Here is a 20,196-nt window from a genome sequence, read left to right on the forward strand (position 1 = left end):
TTCTTTTTATTAGATGTCTTGAAAAGACAGATAATCAAAAATTAAGTGTCTCACCTATCTGTAAAATACTAAGAGAAGACATTCTAAAGTTTGACTCAGACTTTTAGAATTACTATGTAAAGATTAATGGAGAACAAATATTTGATGAATCCAAAAAAATGGTATTGAATTCTACGTATGGTACCTCTTTTTCATTATATTGGAGATTGTATACATGGAAATTTATGAATAAGAGTTTCTATACTTCACATAAAATAAATCTAATACTCAAAAACAGTGAAAGTAAATGTTGGAAATGTGATGAATTACTAGAGGCCAACTGGGTTCACATGTTCATTGAATGTAGAAATGTTGAATACTGGAAAGACACCAGATATTTTGTAAATGTTTTATGGTCTGATAACTGTCATATTTCTAACTCATTAATCCTATTCAGTGTTCGTGTTCCTATTCCTAATGTAATACCTAAATCTCAGATTCAGTTACTTAGGTCAATTCTTGCAATTGCCAGAAAAGTTATTACTTTGAACTGGAAAAGTAAACAAGATTTGATATTTAAAATTTTATTAATTTAGCAAAAGTTGTTTGTAAAAATAAACTACAAACCATTTGTTATAGAACTCATAACTTTACTTATAAAAAATAGCATGGCAAAAATTGGAAAAACCTTTTGAACAAATACTGATAACTTGGATAAAATGATTATCATGGATGAATGTAAATATTGTAAATAGTTTTGTTATTTTATTGTATTTGTTATATGTACATTTGTGTATGTTTATAATGAAAGCAAAATAAAAATGTTTTTGGGAAAAAAAAGCACTTTGCAGTGTTTAATAAAGAAATGTAATGTCTTGGACACTGCAGAATGATTACTACTTGTTACATTCTAGAGCCATCTGGTCTAGCACAAAGGCAGCCCAATATATGCAAGGCATTGCTGCACTGTACAGTTAACATGAGAAGGATTTCCCATGGGTAGTCATTGTCTTGCTGTTTAGTGTAGGCAGAGAGAGGAAAGTTGATAACTAATGCAGCACCCTAGACTTTATTATGTTACCCTGTATATGTTTGTTAAAAATTAAATGAGTTATGTTCTTTAGTTCACTTGTTGTTGTTAACATAAGTACTTTGAGAGGCTAATCCAAATGGTGCCACTATGTTTGACTGAGTTTAAATCGCCTGAAGTTATTAACAAACGCAACATAACTGACTGGTCAAAGGTTTAGTCTGATTATTCAAAACCAAAGCCATTTTTACTTGCAACCCCATATCCTCCTTGCTTATACTAATTCAGTGGTTACCCAAACAGTGAGAAGCTCACATAAAGTAAACCACTGCCACTGCACAAATAGAAACCACACCGTCAATGATTTTTTTTGATGAACAGTAATCAAGTAATTCATGTTTAGGGAACTGAACTCTGTAAGTTAAAGCTATGCCCATTTTGCACTCAGTTAAGAGTCTAGAAGGTGATTCTTATATCTCTGACTTTTCACAGTAGTTTCTTCCTTTTTCCCAATAACCTGCTTCCTTGTAATCTTGTGACATTTCTGTTTGTTCTAGCATGTCTTTTCTGAAAGATGACACTTTGGAATTCAGTTGACTTTGCATAATTCTGTCTTCATTCTGACCTGAGAAACATTGACTTTTGTTTTTCTCTTTCCACATAATGGTTTTCATTCATTTTCCTTCAAGTCCAGGTGTCCTTTTAGAAATCCAACCTTCAGAACTGTGCAGATGGTGTTAGGTGGCATGTCGTTATAATAATGTGACATGGTTGCCACCTTTTTTTCTGTTTACATGTTTACTTCTTGCTTTCATTTGTGCTCTTCCAGATTTTTCAGTTTGTCATTAGGACATTGTGTATTGAGGATCTTCATGACCCTTTCAGTACTTAGTTCTTGGATTGTGAATGTATGATGCTGTTTTTCACATTGTCACATAATCAGATAAACATATAAAAAGCTTATCTTTGTCCTCTTAACTGTATGGTTTAATTCTAGGTGTGAACTGTGGCAGAGGTCATCAGATTGCTGTCCTGAGAAGTTGGATGAAAATTCTAAAGAAAGTGATAAAAATAGTCCTCATTTTCCATCAAGAAGATATGAAATGCCTTCAAAAGGTTTGTGTAAAAATGAAAAATGTGTGTCTTCCTTTATTTGAACTGGACTTGGTAATTAACACTGAAGGCCATTGAAATGGTTAGGTTTTCTTATTAGTGTGATTTATCTCTTATTTGAAATAAGTTTGAGTCATTAAAGTGTGTGTTTGGTGTTATTCTAATGTGGATATATTTTCATCATACCTGTATTCTGCATAAAATGGGTCATTTTATTATTGTATTATTATTTGTGAGGCACACATGAAAAGGGTTTGTTCTTTGAAGTGTTGTGCTGAAAGAATCATTTGAAGCATTGCGCACAGTGACTAGTTTTCCAGATTTTTCTGGAAACTGGTATACTGAGCCATACAGGTGACTATATGGGTACAGTATGGAGTTTGAGTCTCATGAACAGAAATGACTTTTATTACTTATACCATTTGTTTGTCTTTGAAATTAAATACGGTAGAGAGGCTGAACAGTATAGTAGAACTCTTATTTAAGTTTAGCCAGTGAAAAACAGCAGTGTTGCTTGCACATGACAATATCAAACTATTGATGATGATTAACTGTTAGATAATCGAGAAGCTGGGTTATAAGTTACCGGATTTGCTGTCCTTGGTTTATTTAGAAACCTTTCTGAGTGCTGCTGTCATTGTTTATTTCTTGTACTGTCTTTAGTGATAACATTTGTTTATCATCAGTAGCTGATTTGTGTTAATCTGGATTGACTGAGAAGATTCATTCTTTATATACGTTTTGGATTTGGGCATGCCAGCACAGCAGATAAAACTTTACTCGGCTACATCTGCACTTGCTCTTTCTCACAATGCTTCATGCAGCTGTCTTCCATTTCAAATTTCTTCCCATCACTAAACATGTTTGGTTGGATTTCATACTGTCTCTGTCTTCTCTTTGAAAAGCCTTTGAGATTTCTCTGTTTTCTACCTGCTTTGTTGAATATATGATGATGACTTTTTCACCAATTTATTTCAGTCTTTGTACTGTGTTGAGAATTTTCTTTTTGTATTAGTTGTGCTTCTAGGGGCATAGGTAGTTACTAGGTTCATAGTCTTCTTCTGTTAAGATAGTTATGACTTCTGTTGCTAAGGCTTTTTGTTTCCTTAAGGCTTCAGACCTTTTTGCCATCACACTTCATTCCTTTAATAAGTGTGACTATGCAAATTAAAGTTTTATTTATATTTTTAGTAAGGGTAGAGTGCTGATTCTTTTGGACGTTTTTTTCAGACTCATCTCAAGAGTTTGAGTTCAAGAATCAGAACAGCTTAAGAGTTCAGAGCAATCGTATGTTTTGACCAAGGTTTAATGACTAACCATCCCAGTGTATCCCTTCCCTATTGTATTTGTTTCTCATGTAACACAGGCTACCCACTTGAATCTTGGCTAATGACAGTACTCTGTAATCCAGAGGGTCTGAAGTAGAACACTGCAACACTGTCCTATTTCAGGTACTGACAAGAGTGAGTGTTTGGCTTGCTTAAAACCTATTTCCACTGCATAGAAGAGTCTGTAAGAACCCTTCAGTATGACACTGCTACTGCTCTCAGAATGATTATTACTTCTTGCATTCTGTATCCACCTAGTGCACCACTACTACAACCAGTTACTGATAAAAAATCCCAGAGGTAGTGCAGCTACCCTGTCATTTGTTGCATAAGTGATGATAGTGCTGGTGGCCAAATGATGGCCACAACATGACACCCCCAGGCAGATTTGTGCATGACATATAACAGTGCAGGCAAAGTGATGGTGTCTACTGTACAACTGTGGTCTGTGACATTTACTACAAGTCAGTGTAGTCACAATGATAAAACTTGGTGCTTGCAGTGTTTCCTCTGGACTGTGAGAAGTAGTAAATAGTCGACTCTCACTTCATCAGACATTCCTACACACACCATAAAAAATGTGTAGCTGATAATGTTAAAACCATCATCATTTGCACAGTGGTCAGTGGACAGAGAAGTGTCTGGCATGCCAGCAGGTCGATTGGCATACTAACAGAAAGGAGTGTTTTTGAAAAAGTGGACAGGGTTTTTAAGCAGGTCATACAACTACACAGTAGCCTTTTCTTCAGATGCAAGCTTAATAAGTAATGATGTGTTGATTTTCAAAGATCTGATGATTGTCTTTTCTGTTCACCTCAACAAGAGGATATATTGGATCCATACAGGACTGAGGCTGGCAACTAAATTTCTGTTCCAAGACTCAAGGTCGTCCCCTCTGCTATAACACACCACTGCCCCATCTGCGCCCAGATCTCATTTGTTGTGCTAAACAACAGAGGGATTCTTCTAAGCTGAGCTGGTTGTGCCACATAAGTGGCTTTTCTGGTCTTTTTTTGTGCAATTTCTGACCATCTTCTTCCAGGGTTATAATGTTAACCTTTGTAGTGCTCTTTGCTATTTGGCTAGCTTTAGCCAATGTTTTGTTTTCACCCATTTCTTCCCTGTACGGAAATTGGCTTTTGAGTATTTCCTTCAGTAACAGTTGGTATTTGGTATTGAGTAATTGCCGTGGTAGTATGACGGCGGCGTTGTTACCTCACAGCAAGAGGTTCTCCCATTCGATTCTCGGCTGGGCTTGGGAGTGCCTTCTGTGTGGAGTCTGCATGTCCTCCCCGTGGTTGGGTAGCGTTCGAAAGACATGCGTGCGTAAATGGACATGCCTTCGTTGAAGATTGAGCGTTGAGCTAGCACCTTGGCATTTCATAAAAATCTACTGCCAGTCATTAGCGGACCAGAATTCCGCTGTGGTGACCCCTTAGCGGGAAAAGCCGAAAGACAAACAACAACAACAGTTGGTATTTAGGAGTCTTTTGTTAACACTTAGTGACTGGGTGTTTTTTGAGTGATGATCTGGTTTAATTTTTCTCACTATTTCTTGCAGGTCTTAGTTTGGTGTGTTGGACCTGTAAGGTTGTTTTGTGGAAACTTTCCTTTCATTTTCTTGTATTTGGCAGTTCAAGATGGCAGACCAGGCTTCAGGTTTCAAGAAGTGTGTGGCCTATAGTTACAAAATCCCGCCACAGAATCCACATGAGAAATTAGTTTACTGTCTGGGCTTTGCCCTTTTAGGTGAGACATGTGAAATGTGTTCTTTTGGGCCAGAAGCCCTTTTGTACTGTAGTTCAGAGTCTGTGTTGAAGGGCTTCCTCCGTTCCTAAGCAGGAGACTTTGCTTCATCTGCCCTTGGGTCTCCTTCTTTGAAGAAAACCTATGACAAGCCTAAGAAATCAACTTAGAAAGAAAAATTGGGACCCCTTCTAAATTTAATCTCTTACCCTTCTGGCCAGTCTCACCCAGGTATCAAATCCCTCACTCTGAACTCTTGGTTTCTGGACTTCCAGTGATGGCCAGAAATCCCAGGCTGTCTTCCACAGTTGTACACATTCTCACTTCTTCCAAGAATCTTTACACTAGGATGATCTATAGAAGCATTTCAGCATTTGGGCTAGTTCTACATGTGTAGACCCCTTCTTGGTACCTTTGCCTTAGATGTTGGATTTCCTGTTGGGTCTTCTCCATGCAGGGGCCAGTTATTCCGCTATTAAAGTACACTTAGCTGCCTTTTCTAATTTTCTTGTGGGTGAGTAATATGCTTCCTTCAGACTTTTAAAAGTGTTCTAAAGAGGTTGCTTTCTTTTATGTTCCCAGTTGAAGGTCCCTGTGCCTCCTTGGGACATCATGATCTTGTTACAGAGTCTTACCAAGGTGCCGCTTGAGACTGCAGCTTTGGCATATCTCAAATTTTTGTCTTGGAAAATGTTGTTTCTAGTGGCGGTGACATCACCCAGGAGGGTTTCAGACTTGCATACCTTGTCATATAAGCCTTCATGTTTTATTTTTCATAAGAATAAAATTTTCCTCGGGACCAACCTCAGCCTTCATTCCCAAACTGGCTTCAGAGCCTAACTTAAGCAAATGTGTGCTTCTCAAACAATCTGGGAATATAGAGCTGATAAGTACATTTTTTGGCACTTTTTAACTGTTCAGAGTTGAAAAAACAATAATCAAATTCAGCTCAGAACACAGTTTGAATAAATTGCTTTTATTTGAACTGTATTTGCTTTAGTATTGCTACACTCTCAAGTGTGCTAGCTTGCACTGCACTTGAATTGTTTTTTACTTCTGTTTTAGCTGCTTTTCTGTAAAAAAAAAAAAAAAAAAAAAAAAAACATATCTATGCTTGTTTCCTGCCTTTCCTGTAAATACTGTAGTCTAGTCCAGATACATATTTGCTCTGTCCAGGACCGTTTGTAAGCTTCTGAGCCCCCCCCCCCAAGACTTTCTGTGTTAGAGGGAAGCCTTCTAGCTTATCAGTGGGAGTGGTAAGCACTAGGTAGCCTATCTACCACAAGAGGATTGGTTTCTGGCCCAGAAATTGTAGTTTTTTGGCTGTTTAGGCAGTTTTTTCCATCTCTTTCAACTTTCAGGTTTAAAAGCCCTCATTTGCGCTTATTTCTCACCTTTCCTGTAACTAGTCTAGTCCAGATACAGATATGCTGTATCCAGGATTGTTTGTAAGCTTCTGAGCCCCCCAAGCCATTTTGTGTTTGAGGGAGAAGCCTTCTAACTTGTCAGTCTGAGTGGTAAGCACTAGGTAGCCTATCTACCACAAGAGGAGTGGTTTCTGGGCCGGAAATTGTAGTATATTGGCTGTTTGGGTGTTTTTTCCATCTCTTTCAACTTTCTGGTTTAAAAGCCCGTGTTTGTGCTTGTTTCCCGCCTTTCCTGTAACTAGTGTAGTCCAGATACAGATTCGCTGTATCAAGGACTGTTTGCAATCATCTGACTGGTGCCAGAAAGTCTGCTCTTCAATTTTTCCCTTAGATCTGCTAGTTCTCTCCTCTCCTGCACTTTTACTAGCTTAGTAGTCTAGCACTTTACAACACTTCCTGTAGCACCAAAAGTGCTACCAATACTAAACGTTCTACAAGGAAACCTCTCCAGTACTTATTATTAATGCCCACCCCTCCAGGCATGTTTAAAGGTTAGTTCCCTGTGCTTTCTCCTATTAACCTGGTGAACTTGGGCATCCTGAGGCAATGTAGCGACTGCCTCATGTACATTAACAACCCTCTCCTCTTACCTCGCAACACTCAGACTTGTGGGAGATGCACTTATATATCCAAATTAGAAGCCACACACTCGCCAGCCAAGACTGGAATAGCTGGCCAGGAGAAGGAGGTCAGCACTTGCACCACACCACATGGAACACATAGCCCTCCAGAACACACACCAGCATTACCTTCACATAAAACACAAACCACACACCCACCTTCACGGAGGCTCTCAATACAAATCTACCCAAACAGCAGAGACCTCCAAGGCAGAAACCTACTTGACCAACACAACACAACATTAATCATGAGATATATAACTCTCCTAAACAGTGTGCCATTCAAACAAAGACCCTAAGGTAAAACAGCATGCCCAACACACTAGTCATGGGTGACTTGATAGTGAGGCACACTGGTGTCCCACTCACTAAAGTAACAGTCAGCTGCCTGTCAGATGCCAGGATCCACCACATAACACACACACTGAGGTCCCTCAACAGCAGGTACAAATATGACTTGTGTCATTGTACATGTGGGTGTGAATGACCTGAGAAGTACCTCCCTGGACTATATGAAAAGAGATATGGAGGAGCTCTCGGAGTATATAGCCCAGGTGGGTAGGACTCTATCCCTGAGCAGCCTCCTACCATCACCAAGAATAATACCACAGTACAAGCAGAAACATGATTGATTTCAACAATTGGCTAAGTTTCTGGTGTCATTCTAAGGTGATCCCTTATCTGTCTGCTGGGATGACATGATTGACAGCCCTCAATGCTTTGCCAGAGTGCATCTGTCACCCCTGGGCTTCCGGATACTGGCCAAGGCTCTTGCCACTCCTATAGCGTGTTTTTTAGGTGGTGTTCCAAAGACCAAATTATCACCGTAACATCTACAAACAAAGGCAATCTGAGGGTCATGCTGCTCAATGCTAGAAGTCTAAATCTCAAAATGCACTCACTCGAAGCACTCCTTAAAATGGAGAGCATTGATATTTGTGCTGTAACATAGACCTGGTTCAAGGCAGCAGAAAGCATCCCTGCACTAACAGGCTATAACTCATTCCACACCTTTCTGCCCCTGAACCTGGACCAAAGCTCCAAGGAGCGGTGGTGTTTCCATATTCATAAAAGATGTGCACACCTCCAGACTGGTAGACCATCAGAGATACTTCAGGTGCAGCTAACACTGGGTAAGACAGCGATTCAGGTCGTAGCCTGCTATAGGTCCCCAACCATGTCCTAAGACTCTAACTCCACATTCCTATGCACCCTGGCGAATATTAGGGTCCAACCTAACACACACATACCGGGCAACTTCAACTACCCCTCTATTAACTGGAAAAACTATTCATGTATCTATACACTTGCCCAACATTTTCTGGAATTCATTGGTTCCAATAACCTGGACCAGCTTGTTCTTACCCCCACTAGAGGTAGCAACATCCTTGACCTGATCATCACTAACATGGGCGACCGTTGCTCTAAAGCAATAGTCAACTCCTCCCTGGTTAGATCTGACCACAAAGGAATCACCTTGGAAATGCACATCCCTCGCAACCCCCCCCCCCCCATAAAGGTAACCACCATGAAAAACTTCTCCAAAGCTAACTTTGGGCTCCTAAAAACAGAGGTGGCTAACTTCACGTCACCCATGCAACTGGAGAATAGTTGCATGATCGCCAAATCATACACCAGTGCACTGTACGAACATATACACAAATGCATAGATGTCACCATACCCAATAGAACCAAGACGCTCTCCTCCAAAAAAGGAAGCCAATCTAGTGATCTCCTGCCATACACAAACTCTACAACAGATGGAGGAAACTGATGTGGAATAAGGTAAAGTCCCAAGACTGGAAAAACTCCCTTATCAGCTTCAACAATAAGTTGAGATCCCTCATCAAATCCTCTAAAGCTAGCTATGAAAACAGAATTGCAGCAGATAGTAAAGACAACCACAAGGCCTTCTATATTTATGTAAAGAATCTCCATGGCAATACCCAGATTTGCTTTGAGCTACTGCACCATGGCACCTGCTATACTGAGCCAACAGATATTGCCATTATACTGGCCGACAGATTCAGTGCCAACTTTACTCCTCCTCCACCAAAGGACCAATCACAATATCAGTAGATTGCCAGGCACCCATTATTACTGCTGCACATGTTAAAACAGTACTGTCCAAGGCTAAGAATACAGCTTCTATAGGACCTGACAATATCCCTGGCTGTGTTGTACATGAACTGCAGAGTGAACTGGCACATCATCTGTGTGGCCTGTTTAATCACAGCCTCACATCAGGCTCTGTCCCTACTGAATGGCGTACTGCTGCAGTCATCCCCAGACCCTGGGAGCTATCGTCCCATTAGCCTGATGAATCTGATATGCAAAGCTATGGAACACATCATCATGGACCTAATAAACAAGGATATAGGGAATCTCCAAACTCTGGATCCCACACAGTTGGTTTTGTGAAGGGTAGATCATGCCTGCTCAACCTGATCGACAACTTTGAGTCAGTCACCAGAGCTGTGGATGAAGGCAAGGTGCTTCATACAGCCTACCTTGATCTGGCTAAGGCCTTTGATACCATTCCCCACTCAGGAATCAAAGAAAAACTCATTAAGCTAGGCATCAACCCTTATAAAACTAGGTGGGCTGTAAACTGGCTCACAGATAGAACCCACAGTGTGAAAGTAGCTAACTCCAAGTCAGACTGCCGACCAGTCATGAGTGGAGTCCCATAGGGTTTGGTCCTGGGTCCTGTCCTGTTTGGTATCTACTTCTCTGAAGTTCAGGCCAACACAAAGGGACTCTGGCTGACAAAGTTCATAGACGATTGTAAGTTGGAAGCTATTATTAACTCCCCAAGTGATGTTGACATCCTACAGAAAGGCCTCACTGAGAGCAATGACTGGTGTCAGAACCATTGCCTTAAGCTCAATGCCAAGAAATGTCGTCGTCCCCTTTGGGAAAAACCCGGTTCCCATGAATTACCACATCGATGGTAGACCACTGAACACAGAAGGCATTATAAGAGATCTGGGAACACAGGTTGACAGCAACCTCTCTTTTGACCACCTTATTGCCACTGTGGTCAGAAAATCCTTCTATGTGGCACATCTCATTACTAAGGGTTTTGCATTTAGGAAGAAAGAGGTCATTGTCTCCCTCTACTCTTCCCTCATTAGGCCAGTCATCAAGTACAATGCTCCATTTGGCATGTACCTCACTAAACACCTGCAACAACTGGAGAGGCCACAAAAGTACCTCACAGAGAGGATCCTAAGCCTTAAACACTTGTCCTATATGGACAGACTCAAAAAAACTCACAACTATTCTCTCTCTCCTATCGCCACTTAGAGGCGATCTCTGCTTGACTTACAAAGTCATGTTTGACCCAGCTCTGTATGAAATGCTACATCTAAAGAAATCCCAATCCCTCTGCACTACATGCTGCAGAGACCGCAACCTCATTACCACAATCAACAGAACAATCTGGAGGGACAGGATCATAACTCAGAGACTGCCCATGCTATGGAATAGACTTCCCATACATGTCAAACAGAGCACCTCACTGGCCCTCTTCAAGAGAAATCTTGATGAGTGGATGAGAAGTAGAAAATTCACCCCAGGGATCACTCCAGTGGCTATACTCAACAGAGGCACTGGGAACTAAGGTCGGGTGGCACAATGCCATTGTAATCCTATGGGCCAGGCTTGTAAAGGCTCCAGGGCCATTAGCCCAGTACACACCTATGAAAGCTATTCACTTATCCATCTTCTTTCCAAATTTCTCAAATAAAGGTGAATATCTGCTTCATTCTGTGGATGTTCACTATCAACTTGGATGTTCTTCGTGTTTCACTGTTGCAGTCATCACATTTGGGTTATTGCTTGTAGTAGCCCTCAGTCAGCCTGATTATCAATGTCTTGTGTCTTGCGTCAGTTGCTGTCTCATCTTCCGTGATGTCAGGGATATAAAGCATACAGCCGATGCCATTACTTCACTCTTTCTTGCCATGTAGTGCCAGAAGCAGAAGCAGTTCGCAAGTGCCGGTCGGTCGACTCCTGAAATTTTCATTTTCGAGATTCAGAACCTAAGTCTTCAACTAAAGCTAAGTACCCCTTTGGGGAAACACTTTCTTGCTCTTTACCAATGTCAGGAAAAGTTAATAATTGCATTTCTTGTGGAAAGCAAATACCTGATAAAGATTTTCATTCGTACTGTATTCCTTGCCTAGGCCCTGACCATGGTGCACTTTGCTGTCGGTTTTGTGCCTTATTTAACCAACGAACTATCCATCGTCTGTATGTTTACGCTTCTAAATATTTTGGTTCTCGGTTCAGTTATCCAGATATGTCTTTGGTAAGCCATCTGACTACCGACATGCCAAAAAAAAAGCAAAGATAAAGACAGATACAGGCCGCATATGTCCAAAGCTGCCGACGATGCTCCTCCTACACCAGTCGATAGTTTGCCGGTACTCAGTGAGGTGCTTTTGCAGCCCCTGATACCCACTACTTCAGATTCACAGGCCTCTACTGAGACCCATTTGGAGTCCGGTATGCCACGAGATGCTTCAACTGTGGAACCTGCGGATGTCTCTACCTTAGATGGGTCTGAAGCCGCTGTGCAGGCACTGGCTTCTGAGGGTGTATTCAGGCCTACTGTCTTGCATATTAAACCGACGCCACCTTCTCCTTTGAGGCCTAAAACTCAAACCATGCCTAGAAAACCGATGCCCAGACCGCATGCTCAGGCCTCTATGCCTAAAAAGAAACTGATAAGAATGGCTAAAGACCTTATCACTTTAATCGGGGGAAACCAACCTAGGACTGAATTTGCTTATGATTCTTCTGACCAGGATTCTGAAATTTCTGTTTCTACTGATGACCTGGATTTACCCTTATCTACCTGTGAGGATTCTGATGCAGAGGACTCTATTCCCTCTGCTTCCCCTCCAGAAGAATTCTCTTTTGGTGAAACCTTGCATACTCTTAGGGAACATTTCCGCTGGGAAAGCCAGGATTACTCTGATTCTAAAAAGAGGCTTAGGGATTTCTTACTCCTGCCTCAACACAGGCCTTTAGCTATCCCTCCTGTACTTGACATTGTTGATGATGCCTTTTAGGAACCTAGTTTGGCCCCTGATTCTTTACCTCCTGCTCCCAGAAAACCTGATGGATATTACAGGGTTCCTGACGCTCACAAGTTCCTTTTTAAAAATCCTACTGTGGATCCTGAGACCATTTCTCAGGGACCCAAGGGCATTAAGGCTACTACTGCCAAAAATCCTACCCCTTCTGATAGAGACTCCATGGCGCTGGTTAGATGGGGTAAGAAGGTGTACACTTCTGCAACCTTGGCCATTAGGGCCCTAAACTGCCAGTTTCACATGTTAAAGTATCAGCAACATATTATTGGATTGCTCAAACAGAAAATTATGTTGATTCCTGACTCTGCTGAAAATAAAGATTTACAAGATTTAATGCATTCTGCTGAACAGGTTGGAAAACATACTTTGCAATGTGGTTTTGATTCATTAGAGGCATCTTGCAGGGCTGCTGTCACTGGGTCTGTACTTAGAAGGCATGCTTGGCTTAAGGAGCAATCTTTGCCAGATCATGTTAAAGCTAAATTGTTGGATGCTCCCTTAAATCAGGACCGCCTGTTTGGCGACAAGGCAGAAGTAGTTTTTAAAAAGATGGAGGAAAAAGCTAAATCTATGCAAACTGTTAAGGATTTTCTACAAGTACAACCTCCAAGATTTAGTAGGCATTGGCCCTCTAAGACTTGGCCCTTTCCTGCCTCTCCTAGGCCTTCTCAGTCCAAACCCAGAACCAGCAGAACCCCCAGGTTTCAGTCCCAGGGTACACACAGACTAAGCAGTGGGGGGCTTCCACTTCCAAATCAGTGAGTAGTAAGACTCCCCCCTATGGTAAGCTGTCTCAATGACTTAACTTTAAAACTTCCAAGAACTTCTCAACTGACTGCTCCTTTAGGGGGAAGGATTGCTCTGCAGGCCAAAAACTGGGGACTCATTACCCAGGACAAATGGGTTTTAAGTATAGTTTCCCAAGGATACAGATTTCACTTCCACACGTTACCAACCCCAAAAGGTTGGCCAGATCTACACCCAAATCAGTGGGCAGAGGCTCAAAAGCAAGTACTCACTCTCTCAAGCATAAAGGCTATTCAAACTGTACCAGAAGAGGAAAAGGGACAAGGTTTCTACTCAAGACTTTTCGTGGTACCCAGAAAAGACGATTCATGGTGTCCTATCCTGGACTTCTCTATCTTGAACACTTTTTTGGTGATTCCAAAATTCAAGATGCTAACTCTTCATCGGTTGCTTCCTATGCTAGGCAACACTGGATTTAAAGGAAGCCTACCTGCACATCCCAGTCAGGGAATTTTGCAGAAGATACCTATGCTTCAAAGCAGGCTGCATGCATGGTCAGTTCTCTGCACTGCCCTTTGGCTTATCTACTGCACCCAGGGTATTCACAAAGTGCCTAGCTCCAGTCATTGCATTTTGCAGGCAAAGAAAAATTTAGATATACCCATATCTGGATGATTGTCTAATTCAGGCAGAAAGCCAGGACATACTTTTGAATCCTCTGGCATTTGTACAAAAGGTGATAACTTGTCTGGGGTACACCATAAACGAAAATAAATCACATCTGGTACCCTGTCAACAAATTATATTCCGGGGAGCAAGCTTGAACACAACTTTCCCAATTGGCTTTCCTCATGCCAGAGAAACAAATTCATTTGACAACTTGCATCAAACTAATGGCCACAAAGACCCTGCCATCTGCAAGGCAAATACTACAAGCCTTGGGGTTCATGACCTCCTGCATTCTACTAATTCCATATGCAAGACTGCATATGAGGAAACTGCATTGGTATCTAAAAAGCCTATGGTGTCAACATTCTCAGGATCTAGAAGCAATGATTCCTGTCATACCTTGCCTACGGTTAGAATTCCTTTGGTGGACAGAGGCCTGCCACCTAAACAAGGTACTACCATTCCCTCTACCCCTTGCTGCCCAAACCCTAACAGACGCATCACACTATGCATGGGGGGGGGGGGGCTCACCTGGCAGGGAAGTGCATTCAGGGCAATTGGAGCTCAAGTCAAATGCACCTGCATATCAATCAAAAAGAAATGTTAGTCATACAGAATGCGCTGACAGCCTTCAAGGACCTCTCCATTCTTCCCAGACAATTAGTGGTAAAGACGGGCAACACCACTGCTATGTGGTACATAAACAAGCAGGGGGGGTACCCATTCTTACCCCCTCTGCAGACTAGCCATGGCTCTGTGCAACACAGCCTTGAGCTACCAAGTGCATCTACAGGCGCAATTCCTGCCAGGAAAACTAAATACACTGGCAGACAAACTAAGCAGAAATCTCATGGACCCACGTGAGTGGAAACTGGAACCAAAGACTTTCAACATGTTGATAAACAAATGGGGGAGCCCAGATATAGACCTTTTTGCTTCTCCCCAGAACTACCATTTAAGACAAATTCTGTACAAGGACTCCCCACAAACTAGTTTGGAAAGTGGATGCTTTGTCCTTCAGCTGGAAAAAACAATCAGTTTATGCCTTTCCCCCTCTGCCTCTACTCTCCAAAGTACTACTAAAGATCAAACAGGACAAACCAAAGATGATACTGATTGCACCAGACTGGCCATGCCATCACTGGCACACACCCTCTTGCGCAGTGTGTCACTGCTGGCTCCATGGCACCTGCCTCCGACCCCTACCCTGCTGTCTCAGCAGGACAGCCAGATTCTGCACCCTTAGCTTCAAACCCTGAACCTGGCATTCTGGCTAATTATCTAATTTCTCCATTACCATCCCTCAGTAAATAAGTGTTGGATGTCATTTTGGAGGCAAGGAGGCCTAGTAGTAGAAAATCTTATGCTGAAAAATGGAAAAGATTCTGTGTTTGGAACCAAACTCAAGGGATGGCCACATCAGCACCGACTTACCTCAGATTCTCCAATAATTAACTGAGATGCTTCACAAGGGCCTTTCTTTTTCCTCCATCAAAATTCACGCTTCAGCCATTTCAGCTCATTACAACACAGAACCATCCCTCTTCTCTCATCCACTGCTCAAGCAGTTCCTCAGAGGGGCCAAAAACTTAACACCACCCAGGAGAGCCCCAACTCCAGCCTGGGATCTTAACTTTGTATTGGAAAAACTCACTCTTCCTCTTTTTGAGCCGGCTGCATGTGCAGAGTTGAAATTCCTTTCTTGGAAAACAGCCTTTATTTTAGCAATCACTTCAGCAAGAAGGGTATCTGAATTAAAGGCCCTTATGGCAGTGGAGCCTTTCATCATCTTTCATGCGGACAGTGTGTCCCTTAGGACTAATCTCTCCTTCTTGCCCAAGGTGGTTTCCAGTGTAGCTCTTAGTCAGTCCATTCATTTGCCAACCTTCTTTCCTTATCCACAGAACAAAGAGGAACGCATACTGCACTTCTTAGATGTTACAGAGAACTGAGAGTTTACTTGGACAGGACTAAACCTCAAAGGAAATCTGAACAAGTGCTGGTGGCATTTGCTGCAGGGGCAGAGGGGAAGGCTATTTCAAAGCAAACCATCTCTAAATGGATAGTCCATTGCATTAATTTCTGCTGTAAGCACCATGGAAAACCTATCCCTCAAGCGATTAGACCCCATTCAACCAGGGCTGCATCTGCGTCCACAGCCTTTCTCAGAGGTGTCCCTACCATGGGCATCCTAGAAGCTGCTACCTGGAGTTCTGCACATACATTCACCAAGCATTACCATTTGCCTATTTTCTCTAAATCCAGAACTGGCTTTGCTACTGCAGTCTTGCAGGGCCTTATAGCTGTTCCTAAGGCTATCTAATTTCCTCCTCCCATCCTTAGCTTTGGGAATCTACCCAAATGTAATGACTGCAACAGTGAAACACGAAGAACATAGTACAGTTGTGTACACTTACCATAAATGTAGATGTTTGAGTGTATTAACTGTTGCAGTCCTGGTTACCCTCCCTCCAGCCCCCTGACTTCTTTTGGCTATACCTCTACTCTCCTTTGCTATGCTTAAAAGCTTTTTGGTGTATTTGCTTTTTGTTGGCAGTATACCATTGTGTATATATATATATATATATATATATATATATATATATATATATATATATGGTTTACTATTGAAATGCCGATCCGACTATTTGCGACTCGACTTGCGCGAAGGCGGAAGAGCGAATGTCACCGCGGTCGAATCCAATTGTGCGAACGGCAGATCATCGCCCCTGCGTGAACAATGGTAGCATGGGTGTGGAGGTGTTGTGTGGCCGGGAATGTCGAATGTCGAATGCCAGTCAGTTGCGAACAATTTTCGCGGTTTTGCTTCGCGTAAATGCGTCGCAGAAGTGGCCGTTCGACCACGTTCAATCGCAATTTCAATAGTAAACCATATATATATATATATATATATATATATATATATATATATATATATATATTTAATTGCTTCCCATTAGGGGGCACCTGACATCTGGGGCAAGAAAAACTGATGTAATGGCATTGGCTGCATGCTTTATACCCGACTACCTGACATCACGGAAGATGAGACAGCAACCGACGCAGGACCCAATACTTTGATAATCAGGCCGACTGAGGGTTACTGTAAGCAGATAACCCAAATGTGATGACTGCAACAGTGAATACACTCAAACGTCTACATTTATGGTAAGTGTACACAACTGTACTTTCTGTATACCATACAAAGGATTTCAGAAAAATCGATCAAAATCGATCACCTGACTGTCTCTTTTTCTAAGGGTGAATTGGGTTCCAGCATCTAAGGTTCCCCTGTCCAGGTGGCTGTTGCATTGTATTACTAAATGTGTGCTTCTGCAATTTTGAGTTGTAGAATTTCGAATTGTCAGGCTCATATCCTAAAGTTTATACTGTCTAATTATGAAAGAAAATGTGCTTTGTGTAGTCTAATTTCTTCTGTTTCTCAGGCCACAACTCATTATTTAAAATGGATTTATGACTCTGTAGATACTGCTTCCAGGGCTGTTACCACTTTTACTGTTCTGAGGAGGTTTGCCTGGCTGCAGTCTCAAAATCCCCTAGAATATGTTAAAAAATAAATGTTGTGTTCTCTTTTTGATAGCGATTTAGGACCCCCTGCTGGAGAGGTTAGCAAAAATGGGATACAAGAGGTAAGCTGATTCGGGGAATTTTCAGACAACTTCTCTAACGTTTGCAACAATTTGCTGCTTCCTTATCCAGTTTTGGTAAGAAACAAAACAAACAGTCTCAGCAGAATACTGATAAGTACACATTTAAAAAGCAGTGACAGGGAAGTTCCAAAAAGAAAGCTGGAACCTCAAAGACAAAGGACAGTCAAACAAAACAGAATGACTAATTAAGGGACTTGGTTCCCCTTTCCACCCTGGCAGTCCCTTTTCCTTTCCAGCAAGTTTGAATCTCCCATGTCTGTCTGTGACAGCAGATTGTTTAATACAAATGAGCTCTGAAGCTCATATAGCTTATTGTTTAATACAAATTAACTCTGAAGCTCATCCATCTAGGATACTAATGACAGTAGAAGGGAATTCCTCCTTTTTTGAAGGTCCAGGCAAAACCATTCTTGTTCTGCACCACATGCTGTCTCAGGGGGTAATCAAAGCAATCCCTCTTTCCTAGTTGGGAAAAGGTTTTTATTCTAGAATCTTTTAGTCCCAAAGAAAGAAAATACTTGGAGATTGTTTCCAGACCTTTGACCTCACGCTGATTATTTAAATCGCCCCCCCAAGCCTAAATGAACTTGATCAATAACTTTAAAAATAAATTTCCTAAAATTAATAGATTTGAAAGAAAGTTTATAAAGAGAGTTGTATGTTCCTAAATCTGTTTTTCAATGGTCAAATTGGCTCGAGGTGAAGGAATTACAATGGTAATTGCTACTGCAAGCAGACAAACCCCTGGATTAAATAAAACTGTGATTGTTAAATATGTTTAGATCAGAAGAGATGCATTTAATATTGATTAGCTGTTAAAAGTCTTATTTTAGTATTCATTTGTAATTTTTTTTGTAGTTTTAGGAATTTAATTCTTTTAAATAAGCATCTGATGTCAATTTTCATTCTATCCTCAACGGACTGGTTTGGATCTGACTCAGCCATTACTAAAGCTTGTGGCAACCAAAAAACTCTCGAGCTTCTCCATTACCCACAATGCACCAACTCTTAAGTTACCTCAGATCGTATTAGCTGCTTTTCTTGAAAGATGTGGTTGACCATAGCTGTCAAGCGTTTTCAGATAAGTGATATATTATCTTTTAAATATTAATATTTTCTAATTTTGTCTTGTATATAGTTCTTATTCCTTACCTTCTCATGAACTATCATACTTAACAGATAAAATACTTCTGTTAGTATTTTCCTTTCCTCTCTACACTTGGTGTAGCCATTTACTAGCATTGCTGGTAATTTTCCCTCTTCCTTTCTATCCTAATATAAAAAACATTTTTTTTTCTTAATTTGCTGTTTTATAGTTGTAGTTATGGCAGAAAAAGTTCCTGTTGGATTTAAAAAGTGCATTGTGTGGACACAAATTTCCTATGCCTTATGCCCACACTATGTGTATTTACTGTCATGAGCCTTTACATCTTTAAGAAGATTGCTTCATCTGCCATGGGTTCAATCCTAGGGCACTAGTAGAAAGAAAGAATAAGCTTATTTTGAAAGGCTTACCTACCCTCTGCCTTTGGAGTGGCTATATCTGGACATCAGTCTCCAAAAGTAAAAGCAAAGAGTTGAAGACCTTATCTCCAAAACCATGTACATCATCCACCCTGGCTTTGGAGCTGTCCAGAAAAAGATCTAAGCTGGATTTGACCTCACCTGTAGATCTGAAAAAGAAAAAAAACTGATGGGCCTGACCACCTCAGTTTCGACAAAAAAATGATCAAGTCCAGCTACCTTGAGCCCTCTCTCTCTACCCAGAACAAAGTGTCCACCATCCATTAATCCATTGCCTTCCAGGGTGCCAGAGTGTCACTGATCCAAGTCTCCCTCTATCATTTTGACTCAGTCTTACAGAAGTTTAACGGATGAAAATGTGGAAAAAATGGTGCAGAAAATCCTCAGAGCAAAGTCAGGCGAGTGTCCTTTCTGCTTCTACCCCTTCAGGTCAGAGGTCCATCCTTCAACTACAACCCCACTGCAAGTTCCTCCTCTGATTCCTTCAAGTGTTTCACAGTCCTTGGTTCTAAACTGTCCGGCTCCATCTGACTCTTATCTGAAGATAGTAATTTCTTCAGATCTGAAACTTATTCTTAGTACTCCAATTTTGTCATATCTGGAGGGCTTTCAGAGCTGAAGCTTTCCTGTCAGATCCGAGGTATTGGAGTCCACCCCAAACAGCTTTCTGTGTGCCTTGGTGCCTCAGCATTGGATAGCTTGGCTCCAGCTTCCACCTCAGGGAGGGAGAGGACAGCGATCCAAAAGCTTGTCTTTTTGGAGCCAATGTCTACTCTTTCTCTGGAGCAGTGTGCCTTCGAGGTTGTCAAGAGGGTGTTTTCTGCCCCAGGCGAATAAATAGAACCCAACCCCCTTGGATCCTCAGCTTTGGGCCTTGATGTGTTTGCGCTTGGAGCCTCATCACAATTTACCACAGGGACAACCAGTCCAAGAACCCCAAGCTTCCCAGCAGGGTATTAGTTATTTCTGGTACCTCCCCAGAGCATCCTACTGAGGATGTTCCTAGGAAAAAGAGGAAGTGCAAGAGGAAGCACTTGGATTCTCCTCGAGAGTCACCCACTGAGGATGCAGACTTTGATGAAGGTGAAGAGTCCCCAATGTCACCTCCTTAAAATGTCTCATTTGGAAAAATCCTGAGATCTTAAAACAGAGAGGTGGCTAGACGCCCAGCAACCTTTCATCTGAGGAGTTAGTGTTTTTGGAGGCTTTCAGTACTTGGCTCATCTATCTCCCAGGT

At 41.6% G+C, this 20,196-nt stretch overlaps 1 protein-coding gene across 3 annotated transcripts in view; it reads left to right on the plus strand.

The window, feature by feature from the left end:
- The window catches only part of SENP7 (SUMO specific peptidase 7), a 2,310,641-nt gene that overhangs the window by 633,891 nt on the left and 1,656,554 nt on the right, over nucleotides 1-20,196 (plus strand). For all 3 annotated transcript variants that reach the window (XM_044071599.1, XM_044071598.1, XM_044071600.1), the window contains exon 7: nucleotides 2,007-2,125. In XM_044071599.1, coding sequence (XP_043927534.1) covers nucleotides 2,007-2,125 — 119 coding nt within the window. The remainder of the gene's footprint in view (nucleotides 1-2,006; nucleotides 2,126-20,196) is intronic.

This window comes from Protopterus annectens, chromosome 5.part0 (genome assembly GCF_019279795.1).
Source record: "Protopterus annectens isolate FY-2018-M chromosome 5.part0, PAN1.0, whole genome shotgun sequence".
Lineage (NCBI taxonomy): Eukaryota > Metazoa > Chordata > Ceratodontiformes > Protopteridae > Protopterus > Protopterus annectens.